This window comes from Gossypium hirsutum, chromosome A06, assembly GCF_007990345.1.
Source record: "Gossypium hirsutum isolate 1008001.06 chromosome A06, Gossypium_hirsutum_v2.1, whole genome shotgun sequence".
NCBI classification, from domain to species: domain Eukaryota; kingdom Viridiplantae; phylum Streptophyta; class Magnoliopsida; order Malvales; family Malvaceae; genus Gossypium; species Gossypium hirsutum.
Genome location: NC_053429.1, coordinates 4,825,710 through 4,851,465, shown reverse-complemented (window position 1 = coordinate 4,851,465; position 25,756 = coordinate 4,825,710). Strand labels below are relative to the sequence as shown.

Genomic DNA, 25,756 nt, shown 5'->3' with positions numbered 1-25,756 from the left:
GACCCTAGGCACAAAAACGGTGCCGTTTTACCATGTTATAAAAGTCAAGTTTTTTTTTTAAAATTTCATTTTCCTCATTCTTTTCCAGAAAAAGCTAAAAACTCTCCCCCAAATCCTCTCAAGCTTCTCCTCTCCGGTGGAGCCTCAGTTGCCGGACCACCTCCGTCCGCCGTCGTGCGGTGGCCGGAATCCCAAAAGGTTTATTTTTCTCCCTTTTTTTATTTTTTTATGTTTTTAATATATATATGTAAGTGAGAAGAAAAAAATGGCTCCGAAAACAAAACGAAAGTAAAGTAAAAATCACCTTAGATCTTGGTATTTTCGATTCTCCGATTTCTGATATTGGGTTATTTCTTGCTTTTTGATGTTACTAGGGTCTCTATTTTTTGCTTGTATGTTTGAAATCTAATATTGTTTTTATTTCACAAGTGCCGATCTTACAAATGGTAATGGATTCAGCCTTTTATAGGCGTTTTTTCTACAACTTGCTCTTTTTGACTAATCTGTCTCTTCTTCTTTTATTGTTGCAGGCAAACGGTGGTGGAGCAGAGGCCACTTGCAGGCGTCGGTGGTGGATGGGTGGGGAGCATGTGCTGACGGCTAGGGTTTTAAGTTTTCCTTTATTTTTCTTTAATGTATTAGGCTAGGTTATTTGGGTTTTGGGTAGGTTTAAGTTGGTTTGGGTTGTGGCTTAGTGGGTTTTGGGGTTTTGGGCCCAAAATTGGGCTTGTACAAATACAATTTTCACATCACTATTTAATATTTTTTATATTTTATTCTCAATAATTTTTGCATGAAAAATAAGATGAAAAAGCAAATATTTGATCACTGATTATCTAAGGTTTAATTAATATTAATTTACATTATAGAAATTTATTATAATACAAAAGAAACTTATATTATTAGTTCATCTAAATGATGCGTAGCCATCAGAAAGAGGAAATGACTAATATTAGTATTATTATGTCCTCTATAATGCTAATTGAAGAACTTGGCTATCAGAACTAGATTGACTTTTAGAAATAATGACATAGATTACAAAACATTGAACAAAACTTGAATTGAATTATTTCTAAATCCGTCTATGGATTAATTCAATTGTGACATTTATAATGAAATTTACCTAAATTTTGAGTAAGAGATTAATAATATTCAATAAAATAAGACGTTTAATAAAATAAGTTATATCTCTTAAAGGGAGACTCTCTCGAAAAAGAGCAAGACTATGAACTGGCATGGGAAAAGATGATATCATTAAATATGCTATTGATTTGTTGATAACTGCCTTTGCTGACCAGTTGTACTATGCATACTTGAAGCTAATTGTGGTTGTGTTTGATTTTGTTCTCAAACCTTATTACTTTATTGGATATTTATGCACTTTGCTGGATTGGTATAAAGAAGATCGTAGGGCGAGAAGAAGTCTCTTTGACATTTTTATCAAAAAAGGGAGTAAATTGTAACGACCTTTAATTTTATCGACACCAATAATTCAATTTTAGACAAGTTGCTAGAAATTAGTATAGAACATTTATGTGTGAATTACGAAATTGAAAAACTAGATATTTAGCGGAATTAACTTGAATCAATTGATAATTATAGTATATAGACTAAATTGAAAAGTGGTTTTAATTGGGGAATTAAAAATATATATTTAAGTGGCCTGCGTATAATTATGTCAAGGACTTTAGGAGTAATAAAATCATTGTTAATTCATGTTAATATTTAAGTAAAAGTCAAATGATTCCACTAACTAATATTATGGGTCGATTAAACATGGATTTGTGAAATAATTATGTCAAGCGTTATGCTAATTATGCATATAAATATGAAAGTAATCGGATGAAACAGAAAATTCAATTCTCTTCTTCCTTAATCGGCTGAGACAAACAAACAAAAGAAAGAAGAATACTTCATCAAGCCACCATTGCTGCACCATGCATCAAGCATTAGCGAGTTCTTTTCTTTGAATTTCAATAGGATTTTTGTTAATAGGGAATAATTGTTAAGAACCCATTAGTTAATCTAGTGAATTAGTGAGCTTTTATATGGTTTTCCATTGATGGAAAAACTTAAGAATATTTGAAGTTAAAAGATTTAATTTCATGCATGTTGATATTAATAAAGATAATAGTAGAATATGTTAAAATTTTAGTAAAAAGTGTAAATTAAACTTGAATCAAAACTTAGAAAATTGATAAATTATATGTTATTAATGACTTAATTGTAAGGGATGAAAACTTGAGGTTTGATAATAAAAAATGGTTGTAGGAAGCTTCTTGTATTATATTTGTTAGTCAGATTTAAATTCGATTAGGTGAATTGTGAGATACAATTGTTTCGAATATAAGGGCTTGTAAGGATTGAAATGAATTCATGTTTAACCATCATGTTTTTATGTCTGAAATGCATAACTAATAAATTCCTAATATTTGAATTTTTCGTACATAGCTATAGACGACATTGAGACGTCGAAAGGCAAAGGGAAAGCTAAGGGCATTAAGAATAGAAAATCTAATTTGTACTCTCATAATTTGAGTTCATTAAATAATTATATAAATATGTTTAACTCGTAAAATGTTCAAAAATGATAAACTATCAATGAGATGGTATTTTAAAGGTATGTATATACTCAACTATGTGTTTTGCGATCATTTGGTAAATTGATTATATATGTATATGCTTTCTTAATGATATGTGTTCTTTAAAAATGAAATTACTCTATTAACGTTGTCGAATAGAGTCAAGGTATAGTTGGCATGTCATAGGGTCTGTTGCGACGGTTCTTTAATTTCTTGAGGATCGATAACAAATTGTCATCGTCAGCTCAAATTCCTTGAGGGTATGAGAGTATCCTAGTGTAGTTGGCGGGATTGGTGCATTTATGCATGATCAACACTTCGTTGCATATACTGGTGTGTTGGTGGATTGATCTGAGTATCTGTTTTTAAGTTTGATTATGTTAATAGAGGCTAAAATATGAAATTATATGCCAAACATTTGTATCAGTAAAATTTGATAATAATGGAAATATAATATATGAAATTGATATAGTAAAAATAAATGCAAATACCTTAAGGCGCATCAAGATAAATGTGATTTGTAAGCAAGCGAGAATGTGGATATCAACATGTTGGAATGATAAATGATTATGAATCTTCTAAAGGAATAGTGGTTTATAGGTATATGCACATTAATGTTGATATTGAAATCACTAATGAATAACATATTCAATCTTTTTTTACTTATTTGTTTATTCGGTTTTATTATGTTTACAATTGAGTTCAAATTATGTTAGTATTATTGAGTATATATTATTCAGTGTATGATTATGTTTGTTTTCGGGTGCATGTCTCTGACGGAAGTTTTAGTAAACTTAAGTTTAAGCATTCATTTTCTTCAGCTCAACTCGAATCATTTCGTAGCTATTTTGTATATATATAAATGTTTCGAGTCTTATAGTATGTAACTAGGTTGATGGGCTTGTAACTTAAGAAAGCTCAGATAATTTCGATAGTTTAACTTTTTTTTTATTATTAACTATTTATGCTTGATTATATAGGTTTGAATGTGCAAATTAGTTTAGTAAGTATTGATGTGTTGGAAGCTATGATTAATCTACTGAACCTTCAATCTAATAAAAATCATACTTATATGTCTTAATAGATGATAAAATAAAACCTAATAATTTTACAAAGTCAATTCACTAAGAAATTTTCTTTCAAATAATTCCATCAAATTGTAGCAATCTAATAAATATTACTTTAAACAATCAAAACAGGGAATTTATGGCTAGAACTTCAATTTCCACCCTCCATTTTCCCCAAATTTTGTTCTCTTATGTTTTGTTCTCTTATCTTTCTTTTTAATCCACCTATTGCAATTTTATTTTTCATAATAGGCTTTAGTAAAAAAAGAAAAAAAATCCTAAAAAGATAATTAGATTTTATTTTGGGTTGGGTATTACAATTGAAGAAAGCGAGATAGGTTTTCAAAGAACATCCTCATCCATCCTTTGAGTTCTACATTTAAGTTAATTCAATGTAGGACTTAATGGAGGCCGGTCAAGTAGATTCAATTAAAAGAAAATCACTCCATGAAATACAAGTGAAGTTGATATAGGTATGGCCCTTTAGAGAAAAAGAATGGGGAAGACATTAAAATTTGAGAGCATTAATAAATGGATTAGCGAATCCTTTAATTGATGTAGGACTAATATGAGGCAATAGGACTTGGATTAATAGCAAAGGGAGGGTGTTGAAAGCTTCGAAAGGCTTAGCTCTTTGAAGGACCCAATCAATATTAGAGGGTGAAACCTTTGAAAAGATAATACTAGAATACAATTTATGATAAACTGTTACAGACAAAAATCGGAAACAACTCTTGTTGCACCACCAACAAGCTAGTAGCAATTCTCAAGGAAAAAGGTAATTAAGGGTACAAAAATGCTAATCCATTAACCCATTATAACTACACAAAACCTAAAGAAACAACATTAGAGTAAATACCAAACGTTTCTAAGGTGGTATCTTAGATGATGATCAAAGAGTCCTAGATGCGACTAGATGTGGTCGAACACCAGCTGAGAAACAGTGTGCATGGTTGGCCTAGATTTTGGATTGATATTTAAACATGAAATAGCCAGCTTCAGGATGAATACGAGTTTGTTCACAACTTCTGGCGATGGAGGCGAAAGAATTTGATCTAATACATTGTTTAGTGGAATGCTTTCTGCTGTTAAAATTGATAGATTAGAGAGATTCACCTGGATATGCCCCGACTATCAATTCCAATGCCAGTACACCAAAACTAAACACATCACATTTTTCAGTAACTTGCATGGTGTAGGAAAGCTCTGCAAAGAAAAAGAAATAATAGTTGACAACAAAGATTATCCTCTATGCTATCTCATCTATGGAAGTAAAATGAAAAATCACCTGGTGTGATGTATCCGTATGTTCCAGCAATATTACTCCAATTGGATGATTCTGGATTGAGAAGCTTAGCAGTGCCAAAGTCTGAAAGGTGAGCTTCATACTCCAAATCAAGCAAAATGTTGTTGCTTGTTATATCTCGATGAACAATGGGCGGTGAACAGTCATGGTGCAAATAGGAGAGGACATTAACAACACCTTTGACAATATTCACCCTCTTGTTCCAGTCCAATTTCTTAGATTCTTCATTCTTACTGAGAACTGAAGCCAAGCTACCCCTTTCAAGGTACTTGTATACTAAGAAGGAATGACCTGCAGAGGAACAAAAACCATAGAACTTCACGATATTTCTGTGTCTTGTTTCTACTAATGCCCTTACCTCATTTAGGAACTGTCTTTGATCTGCCATTTCACCGGTATGCAACGGATGAAATTTCTTCACAGCTACAACATCTCCTGATGACAGCTCTGCTTTGTATACATTTTCATATCCTCCCTTCCCAATGCAATATTGAGCATCAAAATCTTTGGTGGCTCTAATGATCTCTTCAAACAACTTTCTTCCATTAAAGGGAGTTACAGAGAAAAATATTTCATCACTTGCATTGTTTTGTCTTTCTTCATCTGTATCTTTCTTCCTCTTGAAGGCAAACAACAAAGCAATTGATGAAATCAAGAGACAAGAAACCGATAAAAGAGAGAACATAACTACTAAAAAGGTTTTGTTGTTGTTGTGACCCTTCTTAGAAAAAGGTGTACAAGGCGGTAATCCTCTAGCATTGCCACATAATCCTTTGTTCCCTCCCAATTCTTGTACTGAAGCATTTAGAAATGCTTGGCAGTTGGGAATGGGACCCTGGAGTTCATTATATGAAATGTCAACAGTGTGCAAGCCTCTGAGCTTCTCCAGAGAGGCTGGTATTTCACCAGAGAGATTATTGTGAGAAAGGTTTAGTGTCTCCAAGCTCTGCAAACTTTGAAATTCCCCTGGAATCTCCCCTGAAAGCATGTTGTGACGCAAATCTAGTTGAACCAGCTTAGTTAACTTGCCTACTTGAATTGGAATTCTTTGACTAAACTGATTGATACTCAAATTCAAGTAGAATGACATGGACAGATTCCCTATAGTTTCAGGGATGGACTTGCTCAATTGGTTTGCAGACAAATCTAGATAAAAAGCTTGGACATAAGTCCTAGTTCCAAGGGTACACTACCAGAAAGTTGATTCCCATTCAAACGAAGATCAAGCAAAGAAATCAACATTGCAATTTCCTTTGGAATCTCCCCGACTAAATGATTTGACGAAAGATCAAGCCTTTGTATCTGACGTGAGTTTCCAATCTCAGCTGGTATTGTACCACTGAGATTGTTCCTTGCAATAGATAGGCTCTCTAAACTTTTGCACAACCCCCAATTGGAAGACACTTCACCATAAAATTCATTGTCACTTAATTCAATGAATTTTAGATTTGGGTAAACACCTAAATCTTCAGATATATTTCCTCTGAGTCGGTTTCTTTCAAGGTAGACTCTCTTCAAGCTAGTGCAAATTTTCAACCCTTGAGGGATTGGTCCGGTAAGCTGGTTGTCATTTGCTGTGAAGTATTCAAGTGATCCACCACGGCAAATGCCTTGCGGCAAATTTCCTGTGAGATTGTTGTGGTCTAGTTCTAACATGGTCAACTTCATCAAGTTTCCAATTTCATTAGGAATGGAACCTGAAAGCCAGTTGTCTCGGAGGAACAGAATTTCCAAGTTGCTGTTAGATAAAATGGCAGCAACAACCAAACAATGAAACACTAAGAGCATAAGCTCTTCAAACAGCAAGCAGAAAAACACAAAGCATCAAGAGCATAAGCTCTCGGTTAACAAGCAAAAGGAAAAAAAATATGTTTGATTGAAACCGAATGATGATACCATTTTCATTTCATTTCAAAATATAGAGTTACAAAAGTGGAATGTTTACCTAACAATTTCCACTAAATTTGGCAACTTGCCAATTAATAATTAAAAAGATGAAAGCATTATAGCTATCATTATGAAAGCATATTAGCTATTATTATGAAACCAAGTTGCATATCAACTTGTTTCAATTATAGCTATCATTACAAATATTAAAAATAAACAAAATAAACAAAATAAACAAAATGCACCAAGTTGCTCCTTTGTTGCTTTACAGTTCATGTTCAACACTCCTCCTTGGACTGTAGGCAACAAACACCAATTGATTTCCTTAGAAATTCAAACCTGATTGTGCCAAGAGGCTTTGTCAAAATGTCAGCCAATTGATCTTGTGAGCTGCAATGTATTAGACTCACTTCTTTGGATTGGACAACTTCTCGAACAAAGTAAAACTTGAGCTTAAAATGTTTGGTTTTGCCATGAAAAACAGGATTTTTAGAGATGGCAACTGCTGACTGGTTATCCACCAAAATTTCAGTAGGCTCGAGCTGTTCTTCATTCAAATCACATAGCAACTTCCTAAGCCAAATGGCTTGATTCACTGCTGCAGCTGCTGCTATGTATTCGGCTTCAGCAGTAGACTGAGCAACAGTTTGTTGCTTCTTTGAACTCCAACTGAAAACTCCCGAACCAAGTGTAAAGAAGTAGCCTGAAGTACTTCTCATATCATCAACTGATCCACTCCAGTCACTATCTGAGTAGCCAGTTAATTTCAGCTCACTTCCTTTCTTGAACATTACACCAAACTTCAAAGTACCTTTGACATACCTGAGTATTCTCATTGCTGCTTTCAAATGAGTTGTATTGTAGCTGTGCATGAATCTAGACAGTAAACTAACTGAATGCATAAGGTCAGGTCTGGTTGCTGTCAAGTAAAGTAAACATCCAATCAGGCTTCTATACTCCTTTTCATCTACCTTTTCTTCATTTCCAAAGCTGCTTAGTTTCTCTCCCACAGCTAATGGTGTGCTCACTGGTTTGTTGTTTTCCATATGAAACTTAGTGAGAATTTTCAAGGTAAATGCATGCTGGCTGATAAAAATGCCTTGATCAGACTGGTCTACTTCCATACCAAGGAAGTAAGTCATGATTCCCAAGTCTGTCATGTCAAACATGTCTTGCATATTCTTCTTGAACTCCTGAATCAAATCGACCCTGCTTCCAGTCACTAATAGATCATCTACATATATTGAGACAATCAGCAAAGTCTCATCTTTGGACTTCTTTATAAACAAAGTTGGCTCACTCAAACTTTTCTCGAAATTGAGCTTAGACAGGTAAGCATCTATCCTGTCATACCAGGCTCGAGGAGTATGTTTTAGTCCATAGAGTGCCTTCTTCAGCTTGTAAACCTTGTCCTCCTTTCCTTAGACTTTAAATCCATCAGGCTGTTCAACATAAATCTCCTCTTTAAGGAAGCCATTCAGGAAAGCTAACTTGACATCAAGCTGATGGACCTTCCACTGTTTCTGTGCAGCCAAAGCAAACAGGAGCTTTATGGTGTCCAGCCTTGCTACTGGAGCAAATGTCTCCTCAAAATCAATGCCAAACTGTTGATTGTACCCTTTCACCACAAGCCTTGCCTTGTGCTTGTTCAAAGAGCCATCAACATTGAATTTGGTCCTGAAAACCCATTTGACACCTATGACCTTCTTCTGATCAGGTCTGTCTACCAGATCCCAAGTGTCATTCTTATGGATCATGTCGATTTCAGCCTCCATAGCCTTCTTCCAGCTCTTGCTTCTTGCAGCTTCTTCATAGCTTGAAGGCTCAATAATGGCCACATTGCATCTTTGGTAGATATCAGCAATAGACCTGGTCCCTCTCACAGGAGTATTATCTACATTGGCATTACTGACTTCATTTTCTGCCAATTCCAAATTGTTGTCAATCTGCTCTTCTTCAAACTGACTTGTGTTAGAGCCATCTAGACTCCAAAACCTTCCTTCATCGAATTTGACATCCCTGCTTACCAAAATCTTCTTGGTTGAAGGATCAAATACTCTGTAGCCCTTCTTGCAGCTACTGTAGCCAACAAATATACCAGGAACTGATCTCTTCTCAAGCTTGGTTCTTCTTTCTGCAGGGACAAGTACAAAACACATGCAACCAAACACTTTTAAATGGGAAACTGTTGGTTTAAGATCATACAATGCTTCAAAAGGAGTTTTATCATTTAAAGCATGTGTTGGCAGCCTATTGAGCAGGTACACTGAGGTGTTGACACCTTCAGCCCAAAAAATGTTTGGAAGCTTGCTTTGAAACAACAAACACCTGGTCATGTTCATCACTGTTCTGTTCTTCCTTTCACATACTCCATTTTGCTGAGGAGTATACACTGTGGTCAATTGATGATGAATCCCAGCCTGCTCACATAGCTTCTGAAATCTTTCAGACAAGTATTCAGAACCATTGTCTGTCCTCAAGGCCTTAATCCTGCAGCCTTTTTGATTTTCTGCCAATGCCTTGAACTTTCCAAAAACTTCAAACACTTCTGACTTTTGTTTCATGAAATAAACCCAGCAAAATCTGGTCAGATCATCAATAAACAGTATAAAATACTTACTTCCATTCAGTGAAGGAGTCTTCATTGGTCCACAGACATCTGAGTGCACCAATTCAAGTCTTTCTCGAGCCCTCCATGCTTGGTTTACTGGAAAAGGCAACCTGGCCTGTTTACCAAGCTAACATACTTCACAAACAGACTCATTTGCATCAACCTTAATCATGTCCTCTGTCAAACTCATCTTGTGCAGCAAATTGAGTGACCAGAAATTGACATGGCCAAATCTTCTATGCCACAGATCAGCATTGTCAACTGAACTTGTATAGGCTCTTCTCTCAAGTTGGCTCACATCCAACATAAAACACCTATCTGCCATGGGTGCTGAAACAACTTCTCTACCAAGAATATCATTAATAACACAAGAATCATTCTTGAAAACTAGAGAGTAGCCTTTCTTAACCAGCTGACCTACACTAAGTAGATTTTGATCTATTTCAGGTACATAAAGCACATCTGAAATAACCTTGTTACCTGAACTAGTGTTGATCACAACATCACCTCTGCCTTTAGCTTCAATCAGATTCCCATTGCCTATTCTGACATTTGAAGCAAAACTCCTGTCAAGATCCTTGAACAGGCTCTCATTTGATGCCATGTGATGTGAGCAGCCACTATCCACAAGCCAACTGCATTTGGATTTGCTTGTGGTTGTAGAACATGAGGCAGTGAAGACATGCTCCTCCTGAGCTTGAAGATCTTCAGCAGTCTTGGCTTGTACTGGCAGAGTTTGTGACTTTTCTTGATTTCTACAAATCTTTTCATGATGACCATACTGCTTGCAGCTCTTGCATTGGATGTCTGGTTTGTTCCAGCAATACTTCTCCAAATGGTTAGTCTTCTTGCAGTGAACGCATGGTGGAAACCTCCTTCTACCGACATCTTTCTTTGATCTTTCCCTCTTTTCAAACCAAGGCTTCTTAGCTTTCTGACTTGAGCTGGAGCCTTCTCTGATCTTTGCTTGAAAAGCACCTTCAGGACTTTCCTCCTGCCTACTTGCTCTTCTCTGCTCAAGTGCATAAAGTGAGTTAACCAACTCAGACAAAGAAATGGTTGTGAGATCTCTCGAGTCCTCCAATGAGGAGATTTTTGACTCAAACCTTTCAGGTAAGGTGGTAATAACCTTCTCAACAACCCTGCTGTCACTGAAATCTTCTCCAAGGAGTCTAATATTATTGACAGTAGCCATAATCCTATCAGAATATTGCTTGATAGTTTCTGACTCCTTCATCTTCAAATTTTCAAACTCCCTTCTAAGATTAATTACTTGTTGCTGCCTTGTCTTGTCTGATCCCATGAACTCCTCTTTTAGCTTGTCCCAAGCTTGTTTGGGTGAGTCACAGGCCATGATGCGAGTAAAAATTACATCAGACACTCCATTCTGTAGGCAGGCCATGGCTTTATGCTTCTTGGCTCGCTCCTCACCATGTTGCTTGATCTGAGCAATGGTTGGATTTGCTCTCAATGGTAGTGGCTCGGCATCATTTTCAACTGCACTCCACAGATCAAGTGCTTGGAGGTAAGTTTTCATTTTAACTATCCAAATGTGGTAGTTTTCTCCAGCAAAAATTGGTGGTGGAGGAGGTGCAAAGCTCATGTTGCTGAAACTGATTTTGCAGAAGCAAAACTGACTTTGTTTTGAAAACTAAAACAAAACCACAAAGGTCCTCAAAGATAGGATGCTCTGATTACCATTTGTTAGATAAAATGGCAGCAACAACCAAACAATGAAACACGAAGAGCATAAGCTCTTCAAACAGCAAGCAGAAAAACACAAAGCATCAAGAGCATAAGCTCTCGGTTAACAAGCAAAAGGAAAAAAAATATGTTTGATTGAAACCGAATGATGATACCATTTTCATTTCATTTCAAAATATAGAGTTACAAAAGTGGAATGTTTACCTAACAATTTCCACTAAATTTGGCAACTTGCCAATTAATAATTAAAAAGATGAAAGCATTATAGCTATCATTATGAAAGCATATTAGCTATTATTATGAAACCAAGTTGCATATCAACTTGTTTCAATTATAGCTATCATTACAAATATTAAAAATAAACAAAATAAACAAAATGCACCAAGTTGCTCCTTTGTTGCTTTACAGTTCATGTTCAACAGTTGCTCAAATTGCCAAGTGAAGCAGGAATAGAGCCATTGAGTTGGTTTTCACTCAACTCTATGTGACAGCCCTAAATTGACCCTAGTCGGGAAGTGGTTTCGGGACCACAAAACCGAGTTAAGAAAATAATTAATTGTTATATTCTATGCTTATTATGTGTGTACATGCATATGTGGAAATTTCATTCCCTAATTTTGCCAATTGTATGAGGAATTATTAATTAGGGATCAACATGAGACATGGTGAAATATGATAGGCTAATTTTAAAGGGCTTATTAGTGCATGTCAACACAAAGGTGGACTTGCATGTCAAATTTGCCCAATTCCCTTATAGTGGCCGGCCAAGATGGATTGATGATGGGCAATTTATTTGTGAATTAGATTTTATAATAGGAAATTGGGGTATTGGAGACATAAGGAATAATAGAAAGAATGGGAAGAAAACAAAGTCTTAACTTTGTTCTTCTTAGCCGAACCAAGAGGGAGAGAAGGGGGAGCAAACATCCGGCCATTGAAACCTAAGGAAGGTTAGTGAATCAAGTTAGATTTTTTTTTGAAATTCTAGTTTGTTTTAGGTTACTCATCATGCTACTTACTTAGCCCATGCCAAAACTTTGAATTTGGATGGTTGAATTGAACATTCGGTTATGGTAGATAAGGAAGGAATTTGATTTTTATCTTTAAGTTTTGATGAAGAAATTGTTGATGAAAGAAGTTGATCTTGTTAAAAACTATAATTTCTAATACTCATGTGTGTAATAGCCGAACCTAGACCTTGCTTAATGCCTTGAGCAAATGCCGATTTGGTGTTTTGAAATGGATGAATTAGGTGCTTGATTTCCTAAAGGTTCGGCATAGTACATGATATTTTGTTAGTATGCTTTCGAAGAATTTGAGTAGTGTTATGTATAAGTAAGATTATTACGTACGGTCTTGGCGGTATATATGTACAATCGATCAATAGGCATTAAAAGGCTAAATGTGTGAATTTAAGGTATAAGAACCTATAGGTAATTACATAGATAATGTTGGAAATTAATGTAGTGTATTCGGCCATGTAGAGTATATCCTAGAGATATTATGTTTAATTCTCTATAATCGGCTAAATGAGTGATAATGGGTTATAATGTTGAATGGAATTATATGTATAAGTGGTTAGTAAAGTGATTAAACTACCGAATTTAATTAGTAAATGTGTTCTAAGCTTGATGAATTTTGAGATGCGATTGGGAGTAAATTTGTCATGAGCATACTTTGTTAATAATAAATATGATAAATGTATATATATATAGCTGAATGTGATATGTGTGAATTATATGTTAAATCAAGGCTTGGTAAGCTAGCTATTAAGGTGAAATGCTAATGTTAGTATTTGATTTGGTAATAATCTGTTTGGGGACAGCAGCAGTAAGGTGATTTTGGAAAATCGCCATAAATTGTAGGAGTTGAATTAGAAGCTGAGTGAATTATGTCATTAAAGCTTGAAGAGTCTATTTTCTTACAAAAGAAACTATAAAAACAAAAGAGTTACCGATCTTGAGATATTTGAAGTATTGTGGGGCTGAGTCATAATGACTGCTGGATTCCCTGTTCTGTTTTTAGAAAATCATTATAAATTGTACAAAAATTATTATAAGATAAAATTTATATGCTTAGACTCCTTAATGAGTCTAGTTTCTAATGAGATCAAATACAACACATTTTGAATTCTGTAGAGTGAGAAATTGGATTCGTAGTGAAGAGTGGTCAGAATAGTCAAACAGTGAACAGGGGAAACTTTAAGAAAAATCTGGTATTGATTGGCCAAGCCTAAAATTCTGAAAATTTTATGGATGGAAGATATACGAGTCTATATTCAGGGAAAATTAACGGCAAGTGATTTGGAGTTTAGTAGCTCCAGTTATAAGTAATTTAGTAACTACTGCTCAGGAAAACAGCTCGTAGTGAATATGTGATTTTGTTGTAAACATTAATGAAAGTTTGCCGATGAATTATTTATTGATTAATATAAAGCTTGCTATAATCTATGTGTGTGAAAGTCGGATCAATATATATAATATTATTCTGAAAGTAATACTTGAATAGTCGATTAATGACTATTTTAAATTTTGTTGAACTTAAGCTCAAGAGCAAAGGGGAACTAGATCCGATAAAGGGAAGGAAAAAGTAATTGAATAGCCGTTGAAGTCGTTCGACGACATTTGAGGTAAGTCTTCGAGTAATGACCCTACTTGAATTATATTGAAATGAATAGTCATACTATGACGGATAGTCGAATGTGCTTAGAGACTATGTTATAAAGCCAATTGAAATTATGCTCTTTGTGTGCGGCTACTGAGCCGAAATTTGAAAGGTTTAATAAATGTTTTGTGTTTGAGCCTTAGTAACGAAGAAATGAAATGGATGTGTTATGATTATTGATATATGTGTGCATGAGCATTGGAATATATCCGGGCTAAGACCCGAAGGCAATTATGCGAGTTGATATATCCGGGCTAAGACCCGAAGGCAATTATGCGAGTTAATATATCCGGGCTAAGACCCGAAGGCAATTATGCGAGTTGATATATCCGGGCTAAGACCCGAAGGCAATTATGCGAGTTAATATGTCCGGGCTATGACCCGAAGGCAATTATGCGAGATGATATATCCGGGCTAAGACCCGAAGGCAATTATGCAAGTTGATATGTCCGGGTTAAGACCCGAAGGCAAAGGTGTTTGCGGTTGTATTCGGTTAAATACCGAAGAAACTTGGGTTTGAATGTGAGCGTTTTGTGCTGTAACTAATTCAATAAATATGCTCGACCAACCCGAACGATAAGGTGTGTTGCATGTGCATTGGAAAAGTCGATTCGTTTTAAATAGTATTCGTGCGATCGGCTAACGAATTTTCGGCTTTTAGAAAGGTTGATACTTTGTGTATATATGTTGATGGAGTGTGAAGTAAGTATGATTATGAGAATGTGTGTTAATAAAGTGACTTAGTTAGTTATGTGAATGTAATACTGTAGTCAAAGCCGATTTCATTACTTGAGACTTACTAAGCTTAAAATGCTTACCCGGTTGCTTTGGCTCTCTGTTTTATAGATTTTGTTCGTTAGCTATCGGATTTGGGATCAGCGAAGTCGAAGTCATCTACACTATCAAGCTCTTTTGGTACTCTTTTAGTTGAACTCTGGATATGGCATGTATAGGACTACCCCCTGTTGTTTAAGTTCTTTTGTGATGTATGTGTGTAAAGCCATGCGAAAATGGCTTGTAGATGTGGAGTATGGCATTAGACCATTTGTGTTTATGTATGTATATATATGGTTTCACGATGTGACTATGGATTGAAATGGAAGTGTTGGGCTAATGATCAGCCATTGGAATGGCTAAATATGATCACATGTGGACCTATGTATGGCAAAACCCTAGTTGGTCCATGGTAACCACAAAATAGGTAAAGTTTATCTTGAAAACAGATTTTGACAGCAACAGTGGTGTAGAATTGAAAAATCACATAAATTCGTAGGAGTGGAATTAAATAGTGAATAAATTATGTAATCGAACCTTGATGAATCTACTTTCATATGGAAGTAACGAAACAATTATAGGAACAGTACAGAAAGAGATATTCGGGTTCTTGTGGAACAGGGCCAGAACAGTTTCTGGATTCACTGTTCCGCCTTTGGAAATTCACTATAAATTGACCAGAGATAATTAGGGGTCATACCATATATGTATGGATTCCTCACTGAGTCTAGTTTCCATAGAAACAAACGGCATTAGTATTGAAGCCCCGTGCAGAGAGATATCCCAGTCGTAATGGGAAAAGGTCAGTGTAGTCGACCCCTGTAACATGAGAGACTTTGACTAATAAACTGTACTAATTGGCCTGACCAAAAATTCTAGAAAAAAATATATAGGTGGGGACATGAGTCTAGTTTCAGGGAAAAATCACAAAACTGATTTTCGAGTTGTGAAACTCAAGATATGATTTTTGAAGCGACTAGTACTCAGACTGGGCAGTGTCTGGAAAAATTTTTAAAAGTCTGTCAACACCTCGTATTCGACTCCGGTGACGGTCTCGGGTTCGGGGTGTTACACTCTAGGTCAATAAGAGAATTCAAGTTTCCTATCTCCTCAGGAATTGGACCAGAGAGTTGACTTTCATAGAGGTGGGCAAGTGTAAGAAGTCTCAAGTCACCAAATGAGGTTGGGATCAAGCCAGATAGATTGTTGTGATAAAGGTTTATTTCAGAAAGAGATTCCATATTCCCTAACTCGGAGGGGATGGGACCTGAAAGACTGTTGTTAAACATGTGAAGCACCCTCAGGTTTTTCAAGTTTCCAAATGTGGAAGGGATTGGACCAGTTAGACGGTTGGTGTCCAGGTAAACTTCAACCAAATTCCTAAGGTTTCCCAATTCTGGAGGAATGAGACCAGAAAGGGAATTATTATAGAGAAGCAAGGAAACAAGTCGACTTAGTTTACCGAGAGAAGCAGGAATGCAACCATTTAGCTTGTTGCTACACAAGGCAAGGTCAGTGAGAAATTTGAGCTGACCAATTTCTCGAGGAATTGAGCCATTCAACTGATTTCCAGCAAGGTGGAGGGTCTGAAGATGTACAAGGTGGCTAATTTCAGGTGGGATTTGCCCAGAGAACTGGTTAAAGGATAAATCGAGGTAGGTGAGTTTGGAGAGCTGACTGATTTTAGGTGGGATTATGCCATAAAGTTCATTGGTGCTAAGGTCCAACTCTGCAAGATTAGGCAAAGACAAGAATGGAAATAAATGGAGTGTACCTTTTACACCATAGCCAGTGAGGTTAATCTTTATAACACTGTCAGCATGGTTGCAATGGATTCCAAACCAACCACAAGGACTTGTTTTGGTATTTGGGTTGTTGGAAGTATTCCAGGAAAGCAAAACAGAATGGTTTTGACTTTGAAGGCTGGCTTTCCATTTGAGGATTGCCAATGCTTCTGCTGCAGAACCAGAAGCAACATTAAGAGAAGAACATAGTAAAGTAACACAAAAGAGTAAAGGAGCAAGCAAGGTTAAACTCTTCATGATTAACAAATGCTCTGCATGCAAGTAACAACCGTGATATGATGGTTATATATAGGTTAATTACAGTAGCCTGTACGATCAAACTAACTACTAAGTCTTTCAACCGTCAAAGAAAAACTATAAGGCTACAAACAGGAGATGTGGAAAAATGGATTCGGTGAAGTAACATAAGTCTATCCCTCTAAGTCTTTGCATTCTATTAGTTTACGTCATTCCATTAATTTCCTTGGAAACTTTTATATTGTACTTATGACAGGCTCTCCCTCTTGACTTGGACATTCACACAGGCAATAAGCTTTTATCTCCCTATATATAGGAACTAACTATTAAAAGTCTCACCCATTTTTCACTCCAAAGTTGAAGTCTTTGTATTATAGTAATTTATGTTAGCCCCAATGCCCCATTCAAGGTCAAGAGGCATTTGCCCCTTTCAGTCTTGACGTATGATACACTGTCCCTTTTGATTCATACAGGCTAAAAGCGCCTTTCTGTTTTGGGTCCAAAGCAATCGCATTTCAGACCAACCTTTCTGCTATTACAGAGTTAAAATTGTCATTTGAGACTTGAAACAGAAGATGTATAAAAATGAATACAAGCATAATAACATAAGTCTCTCCCCCATTTCTCAAACCATTGTTGACTTGCATCTAAGTCTTTGTGAATGGTCGTTGGTACTTTTTATACTTGACGTATGATAGACTCTCCCTCTCTATTCGGGCCTTCACGCAGGCAATAAGCTTTTCTCTTTTGTCTCTTTTAGTTCCGAAGCTATAGCATTTCAGAGTTTATACCAACTCTTGTGTAACTTAAACAAGTATAAAATATCATACAAGGCTCGAAGTGGGAGATGTGTACAAATGAATATCTCACTGTTCTAGCTATAATTGAAACAAAAATTGATTGTGTTTCAATGAATTCAGTGTTCCAAAACAAGAACTGCGATACCAGAACTAAAAATGAAAATTTCTAAGAGGACAAATGGCGAACATATTGCGAGCATAAAAAGAAAGAACTCACATCATGACTATGTATTAAAAGAATGAGCACATACAAGAAGTGAAGTGATGCGGTTAAAAAAAACACTATCCCAAAGATTGAAAGATGATTGTGTATCTAAAATCAAGCGAAAGTTTGGCAAACAACTAACAATGTAAGACTGACGATTCCTTGATCATCTCTAACAATACCACCTTGTAAAGAAAGCTCTTTCACTTTCAACTCTGTATTTTTATTTAAATAGTAATGCACAGACAAATGGTTGTGCAGAGGCATTTGAATCTAGATAACTCACTGTCTAAGCTCATTTTGATGTAAAAACTTTTTTTTAATTTATATTTTTTTAAATTTTATATATTTTTAATTTCAAAATAATAATATAAATAAGTTGATATTTTTATAAAAAATAAAAAAAATACATATGAAATTACTTAAAAAATACATATAGAATTAATCCAGACATGTCCAGATTTAAATGTATTTGAACAACAATTTGTCCATGTTCATTTTTTATGTGAAAAAAATTTATACTTTTTCTTATTAATTTATATATTTTAAAATTTTTCTAATTAAGAGGTTGTAATCTAGCACTATCGAATTGATTATTGGTGTCAGGTTTACATAAGCTAATGGTGTTATTGCGGAGGTACCAACCTAGGTCCTATAATACAAATTTAAGTACCAAGTAATTTTAGACAATTTTAGGTAACATACTATTATTAAACCTATTTTGATATATACAATTTAGATTTTAAACTTTCTTTTATGTAATTAATGCTAACTGTTTGTAAAATTTAATATAAATGTACAAACCCTATTTTATAATCATTACAAATTCAAATATATAATATTATATATTTAAAACAAATTTTAAAAGGGAAATGATTATATATATCTCATATAAATATTACATAAAATACTTCAGATTATAAATGAAGGTTAAAAATGTTATTTGACTCAAAATCACTTTTTTTTTCAAAAGAAAAAGAATTAAAAATTTTAATTTTGTGTTTGGATTCAAGTACTTTTGACTTTAAAATTTTTAATTCATTGTTACTTATGATCTCAAAAATATTTTTAAGAATCAATGCTAAATAAAAAATTATATATTATATCGGTTATATGTTGTGAACATTTGTTATAATTAACTTTATCAATATAAGAGAATATAAGTTTAGACATATTGAATATGTTTATCCTTCTTTATAAAAAATGGATTAGGAAGGGATTATGGGAAATCTATGCGGGAAATAAAAATTTTGAATATCAAAGTTAAAAATTCAATTGAATAATAATTTCATACAGTATCTCAAACAATATAAGGGTATATGTATAAAGAGGTGTAATCAATCATGCAACATGTAATGATATTAAATTTTTTTAATTTAGTATTTAAATTTCTTTTATCTAATTTGTTATCAAAATTTGATATATTTTTTTAATTTGGTATTCAAGTTTTTTTCCAAATTTGGTACCCTAACTTGTCAATTGTTTACAAATACTCCAATATACTAACATGAAATTTATTTTTGTATTTTGAATGTTTCATTACTTTTAGTTTAAATTATTTTAATTTAACATAATCAATTTATTAAAACTATTGTTTTCTTCAATTTTCCTTTCATTCAACTAATTTTGAACATAAGGAAACTTCAAATAAATGTAACCATTATTGTCATTAAATTTCATGTCTTCTATCACATGTTCATACACTAGATATTTTTGTCACCTTATAAAAAAACTAACACTATTAGTGTTCTAGGGTAATTTGTATATAATCTGACAAATATAAGTACCAAATTGGACAAAAAAATACTTAGGTACCAAATTAAGAATATGTACTGAAATGAACCTAAAAAACTTAGCTACTAAATTAAAAAAAAATTAAATTCAAATACCAAATATGATGTTTAGTATAATTTTACTTGATCTAGATTTTCATTTCACGTGTAAGCAAAATAAGCATAAGGTAAGTGTCGCATGTAACTAGGTTGATGGGCTTGCAACTTAAGAAAGTTTAGATAGTTTCGATATTTTATCTTATAATTTTAATATGGTTGAATTTTATTTTTTTATTGTTAACTATTTATGCTTTGATTATATATTCTTGAATGTGCAAATAAGTATCGATGTGTTAGAAGCTATGATTAATCTGCTAACCCTTCAATCTAATAAAAATCATACTTATATCTCTTAAGAGATGATAAAATAAAACCTAATAATTTTACAAAGTTAATTCACTAAGAAATTTTCTTTCAAATAATTCCATCAAATTGTAGCAATCTAATAAATATTTCTTTAAACAATCAAAACAGGTAATTTATGGCTAGAATTCAATTTCCATCCTCCATTTTCCCCAAATTTTATTCTCTTATGTTTTATTCTCTTATCTTTCTTTATAATCCACCTATTGCAATTTTATTTTTCATAATAGGCTTTAGTAAAAAAAAGAAATCCTAAAAAGATAATTAGATTTTATTTTGGGTTGGGTATTACAATTGAAGAAAGCGAGGTAGGTTTTCAAAGAACATCCTCATCCATCCTTTGAGTTCTACATTTAAGTTAATTCAAGGTAGGAGTTAATGGAGGCTGGTCAAGTAGATTCAATTAAAAGAAAATCACTCCATTAAATACAAGTGATAGTTGATATAGGTATGGCCCTTTAGAGAAAAAGAATGGGGAAGACATTAAAATTTGAGAGCATTAATAAATGGATTAGCGAATCCTTTAATTGATGTAGGACTAATATGAGACAATAGGACTTGGATTAATAGCAATAGGGTGGGTGTTGAAAGCTTCGAAAGGCTTAGCTCTTTGAAGGACCCAATCAATATTAGAGGGTGAAACCTTTGAAAAGATAATACTAGAATACAATTTATGATAAACTGTTACAGACAAAAATCGGAAACAACTCTTGTTGCACCACCAACAAGCTAGTAGCAATTCTCAAGGAAAAAGGTAATTAAGGGTACAAAAATGCTAATCCATTAACCCATTATAACTACACAAAAGCTAAAGAAACAACATTAGAGCAAATACCAAACGTTTCTAAGGTGGTATCTTAGATGAAGATCAAAGAGTCCTAGATGTGACTAGATGTGGTCGAACACCAGCTGAGAAACAGTGTGCATGGTTGGCCTAGATTTTGGATTGATATTTAAACATGAAACAGCCAGCTTCAGGATGAATCCGAGTTTGTTCACAACTTCTGGCGGTGGAGGTGAAAGCCTTTGATCCAACACATTGTTTAGTGGAATGCTTTCTGCTGTTAAAATCGATAGATTTGAGAGAAATTCACCTGGATATTCCCCGGATATCAATTCCAATGCCAGCACACCAAAACTATACACATCACATTTTTCAGTAACTTGCATGGTGTAGGAAAGCTCTGCAAAGAAAAAGATAAATAGTTGATGACAAATATTATCCTATATGCCATGTCATCTATGGAAGTACAATGAAAATCACCTGGTGCAATGTATCCGTATGTTCCAGCAATATTACTCCAATTGGATGAGTCTGGATTGAGAAGCTTAGCAGTGCCAAAGTCTGAAAGGTGAGCTTCATACTCCAAATCAAGCAAAATGTTGTTGCTTGTTATATCTCGATGAACAATGGGTGGTGAACAGTCGTGGTGCAAATAGGAGAGGGCATTAACAGCACCTTTGACAATATTCACCCTCTTGTTCCAAGTCCAATTTCTTAGATTCTTCATTCTTACTGAGAACTGAAGCCAAGCTACCCCTTTCAAGGTACTTGTAAATTAAGAAGGAATGACCTGCAGAGGAACAAAAACCGTAGAACTTCACGATATTTCTGTGTCTTGTTTCTACTAATGCCCTTACCTCATTTAGGAACTGTCTTTGATCTGCCATTTCACCGGTATGCAACGGATGGAATTTCTTCACAGCTACAACATCTCCTGATGACAGCTCTGCTTTGTATACGTTTCCATATCCTCCCTTCCCAATGCAATATTGAGCATCAAAATCTTTGGTGGCTCTAATGATCTCTTCATACAATATTCTTCCATTAAAGGGAGTTACGGAGAAAAATATTTCATCACTTTCATTGCTTTGTCTTTCTTCATCTGTATCTTTCTTCCTCTTGAAGGCAAACAACAAAGCAATTGATGCAATCAAGAGACAATAAACCGATAAAAGAGAGAACATAACTACTAAAAGGGCTTTGTTGTTGTTGTGACCCTTCTTACAAAAAGGTGTGCAAGGCAGTAATCCTCTAGCATTGCCACATAATCCTTTGTTCCCTCCCAATTCTTGTACTGAAGCATTTAGAAATGCTTGGCAGTTGGGAATGGGACCCTGGAGGTCATTATATGAAATGTCAACAGTGTACAAGCCTCGGAGCTTCTCCAAAGAGGCTGGTATTTCACCAGAGAGATTATTGTGAGAAAGGTTTAGTGTCTCCAAGCTCTGCAAACTTTGAAATTCCACTGGAATCTCCCCTGAAAGCATGTTGTGACTCAAATCTAGATGAACCAGACGAGTTAACTTGCCTACTTGAATTGGAATATTTTGGCTAAACTGATTGATGCTCAAATTCAAGTAGAATGACATGGACAGATTCCCTATAGTTTCAGGGATGGACTTGCTCAATCGGTTTGCAGACAAATCTAGATACAAAAGCTTGGACATAAGTCCTAGTTCCAAGGGTACACTACCAGAAAGTTTATTCCCATTCAAATAAAGATAAAGCAAAGATGTCAACTTTGAAATTTTCTTTGGAATCTCCCCAACTAAATGATTTGAAGAAAGATCAAGCCTGTGTATCTGACGTGAGTTTCCAATCTCAGCTGGTATTGTACCACTGAGATTGTTCCTTGCAATAGATAGGCTCTGTAAGCTTCTACACAATCCCCAATTGGAAGACACTTCACCATAAAGTTCATTGTCACTTAATGCAATGAATGTTAGGTTTGGGTAAACGCCTAAATCTTCAGATATATTTCCTCTGAGTCGGTTTCTTTCAAGGTAGACTCTCTTCAAGCTAGTGCAATTTTTCAACCCTTGAGGGATTGGCCCGGTAAGCTGGTTATCATTTGCTGTGAAGTATTCAAGTGATCCACCACGGCAAATGCCTTGCGGCAAATTTCCTGTCAGATTGTTGTGGTCTAGTTCTAACACAATCAACTTCATCAAGTTTCCGATTTCATTAGGAATGGAATCTGAGAGTCGGTTGTCTCGGAGGAACAGAATTTCCAAGTTGCTCAAATTGCCAAGTGAAGCAGGAATAGAGCCATTGAGTTGGTTTTCACTCAACTCTAGGTCAACAAGAGAATTCAAGTTTCCTATCTCCTCAGGAATAGGACCAGAGAGTTGATTTTCATAAAGGTGGGCAAGTGTAAGAAGTCTCAAGTCACCAAATGAGGTTGGGATCAAGCCAGATAGATTGTTGTGATAAAGGCTTATTTCAGAAAGAGATTCCATATTCCCTAACTCAGAGGGGATGGAACCTGAAAGACTATTGTTAAACATGTTAAGCACGCTCAGTTTTCTCAAGTTTCCAAATGTGGAAGGGATGGGACCAGTTAGACGGTTGGTGTCCAGGTAAACTTCAACCAAATTCCTAAGGTTTCCCAATTCTGGAGGAATGGGACCAGAAAGGGAATTATTATAGAGAAGCAAGGAAACAAGTCGACTTAGTTTACCGAGAGAAGCAGGAATCCAACCATTCAGCTTATTGCTACACAAGGCAAGGTCAGTGAGAAATTTGAGCTGACCAATTTCTCGAGGAATTGAGCCATTCAACTGATTTCCAGCAAGGTGGAGGGTCTGAAGATGTAAAAGGTGGCTAATTTCAGGTGGGATTTGCCCAGAGAACTGGTTAAAGGATAAATCGAGGTAGGTGAGTTTGGAAAGCTGACTGATTTTAGGTGGGATTATTCCATAAAGTTCATTGGTGCTAAGGTCCAACTCTGCAAGATTAGGCAAAGACGAGAATGGAAATGAATGGAGCGTACCTTTTACACCATAGCCAGTGAGGTTAATCTTTGTAACACTGTCAACATGGTTGCAATGGATTCCAAACCAAGCACAAGGACTTGTTTTGGTATTTGGGTTGTTGGAAGTATTCCAGGAAAGCAAAACAGAATGGTTTTGGCTTTGAAGGCTGGCTTTCCATTTGAGGATTGCCAATGCTTCTGCTACAGAATCAGAAGCAACATTAAGAGAAGAACATAGTAAAGTAACACACAAGAGTAAGGGAGCAAGCAAGGTTAAACTCTTCATGATTAACAAATGCTCTGCATGCAAGTAACAGACATAATATGACTGTTATATATAGGTTAATTGCAGTAGCCTGTACGATCAAACTAACTATTAAGTCTTTCAACCCTCAAATAGAAAAACTATAAGACTACAAACAGGAGATGTGGAAAAATGGATTCAGTGGAGATGTGGAAAAATGGATTCAGTGATGTAACATAAATCTATCCCTCTAAGTCTTTGCATTCTATTAGTTTATGTTATTCCATTAATTTCCTTGGCAACTTTTATACTGTACTTACGATAGGCTCTCCTCTTGACTTGGACATTCACACAGGCAATAATCTTTTATCTCCCTATATATAGGAACTAACTATTAAAAGTCTCACCCATTTTTCACTCCAAAGTTGAAGTCTTTGTATTATAGTAATTTATGTTAGCCCCAGTGCCCCATTCAAGGTCAAGAGACCTTTGCCCCTTTCAGTCTTGACGTATGATACACTGTCCCTTTTGATTCACACAGGCTAAAAGCGCCTTTCTGTTTTGGGTCCAAAGCAATCGCATTTCAGACCAACCTTTCTGCTATTACAGAGTTAAAATTGTCATTTGAGACTTGAAACAGAAGACGTGGAAAAATGAATACAAGCATAATAACATAAGTCTCTCACCCATTTCTCAAACCATTGTTGACTTGCATCTAAGTCTTTGTGAATGGTCGTTGGTACTTTTTATATTTGACGTATGATAGACTCTCCCTCTCTATTTGGGCATTCACGCAGGCAATAAGCTTTTCTCTTTTGTCTCTTTTGGGTCCCAAGCTATAGCATTTCAGAGTTTATACCAACCCTTCTGTAATTTAAACAAGTACAAAATATCATACGAGGCTCGAAGAGGGAGATGCGTACAAATGAATATCTCACTTTTCTAACTATATCTGAAACAAAAATTGATTGTGTTTCAATGAATTCAGTGTTCCAAAACAAGAACTGCGATACCAGAACTAAAAATGAAAATTTCTAAGAGGACAAATGGCGAACATATTGCGAGCATAAAAAGAAAGAACTCACATCATGACCATGTATTGAAAAAAATGAGCACATACAAGAAGTGAAGTCATGCGGTTAAAAAAGACACTATCCCAAAGATTGAAAGATGATAGTGTATCCAAAATCAAGCGAAAGTTTGGCAAACAACTAACAATGTAAGACTGACGATTCATTGATCATTTCTAACAATACCACCTTGTAAAGAAAGCTCTTCCACTTTCAACTCTGTATTTTTATTTAAATAGTAATGCAGTAAAAAACAACTATAACACAGACAAATGGTTGTCGACAGGCATTTGAATCTAGATAACTAACTGTCTAAATTCATTTTGATGTAAAAAAAAATTATTATTTATATTTTTAATTTTAAAATAATAAAATAAATAACTTGATATTTTTATAAAAAAAATAAAAAAATACATATGAAATTGCTAAAAAAATGCATATAGAATTAATCTAGATGTGTCCATATTCAAATGTATTCAACAATTTGTCTAGATTCATTTTTTTATGTGAAAAAAATATACTTTTTTAATATTTCTAATTTATGTATATCACGTGCCATACTAAGAGATTGTAATATGGCACTATCGAATTGGTTATTAGTGTCACGTTCGCATAAACTAATAATGTTAATGCGGACGTAACAACATAAGTGCTATAATACAAATTTAAGTATCAAGTAGTTTTAGACAATTTTAGAAGATAAACTATTATTAACCCTATTTTGATGTATACAATTTAAATTTTAAACTTTTTTTTATTTAATTAATGCTAACTGTTTGTAAAATTTAATTTGGATATACAAACTCTATTTTAAATAATAAAATATAATCATTACAAATTCAAAGAA

At 34.7% G+C, this 25,756-nt stretch overlaps 1 protein-coding gene and 2 pseudogenes across 1 annotated transcript; all 3 read right to left on the bottom strand.

Moving 5' to 3' along the window:
* Positions 1-4,315: 4,315 nt before the first annotated feature.
* On the bottom strand, positions 4,316-5,813 carry LOC107962452 (MDIS1-interacting receptor like kinase 2-like; annotated as a pseudogene).
* Positions 5,814-15,602: 9,789 nt separating this feature from the next.
* On the bottom strand, positions 15,603-17,914 carry LOC121230351 (MDIS1-interacting receptor like kinase 2). Its single transcript, XM_041114956.1, has 2 exons — positions 17,785-17,914; positions 15,603-16,552 (listed from the first exon to the last, which is right to left on the bottom strand). The coding sequence occupies exons 1-2, from the start codon at positions 17,810-17,812 to the stop codon at positions 15,618-15,620; spliced, it is 963 nt and encodes a 320-aa protein (XP_040970890.1). The 5' UTR covers positions 17,813-17,914; the 3' UTR covers positions 15,603-15,617.
* A 2,563-nt stretch (positions 17,915-20,477) lies between these two features.
* On the bottom strand, positions 20,478-25,132 carry LOC107962454 (MDIS1-interacting receptor like kinase 2-like; annotated as a pseudogene).
* Positions 25,133-25,756: the final 624 nt, after the last annotated feature.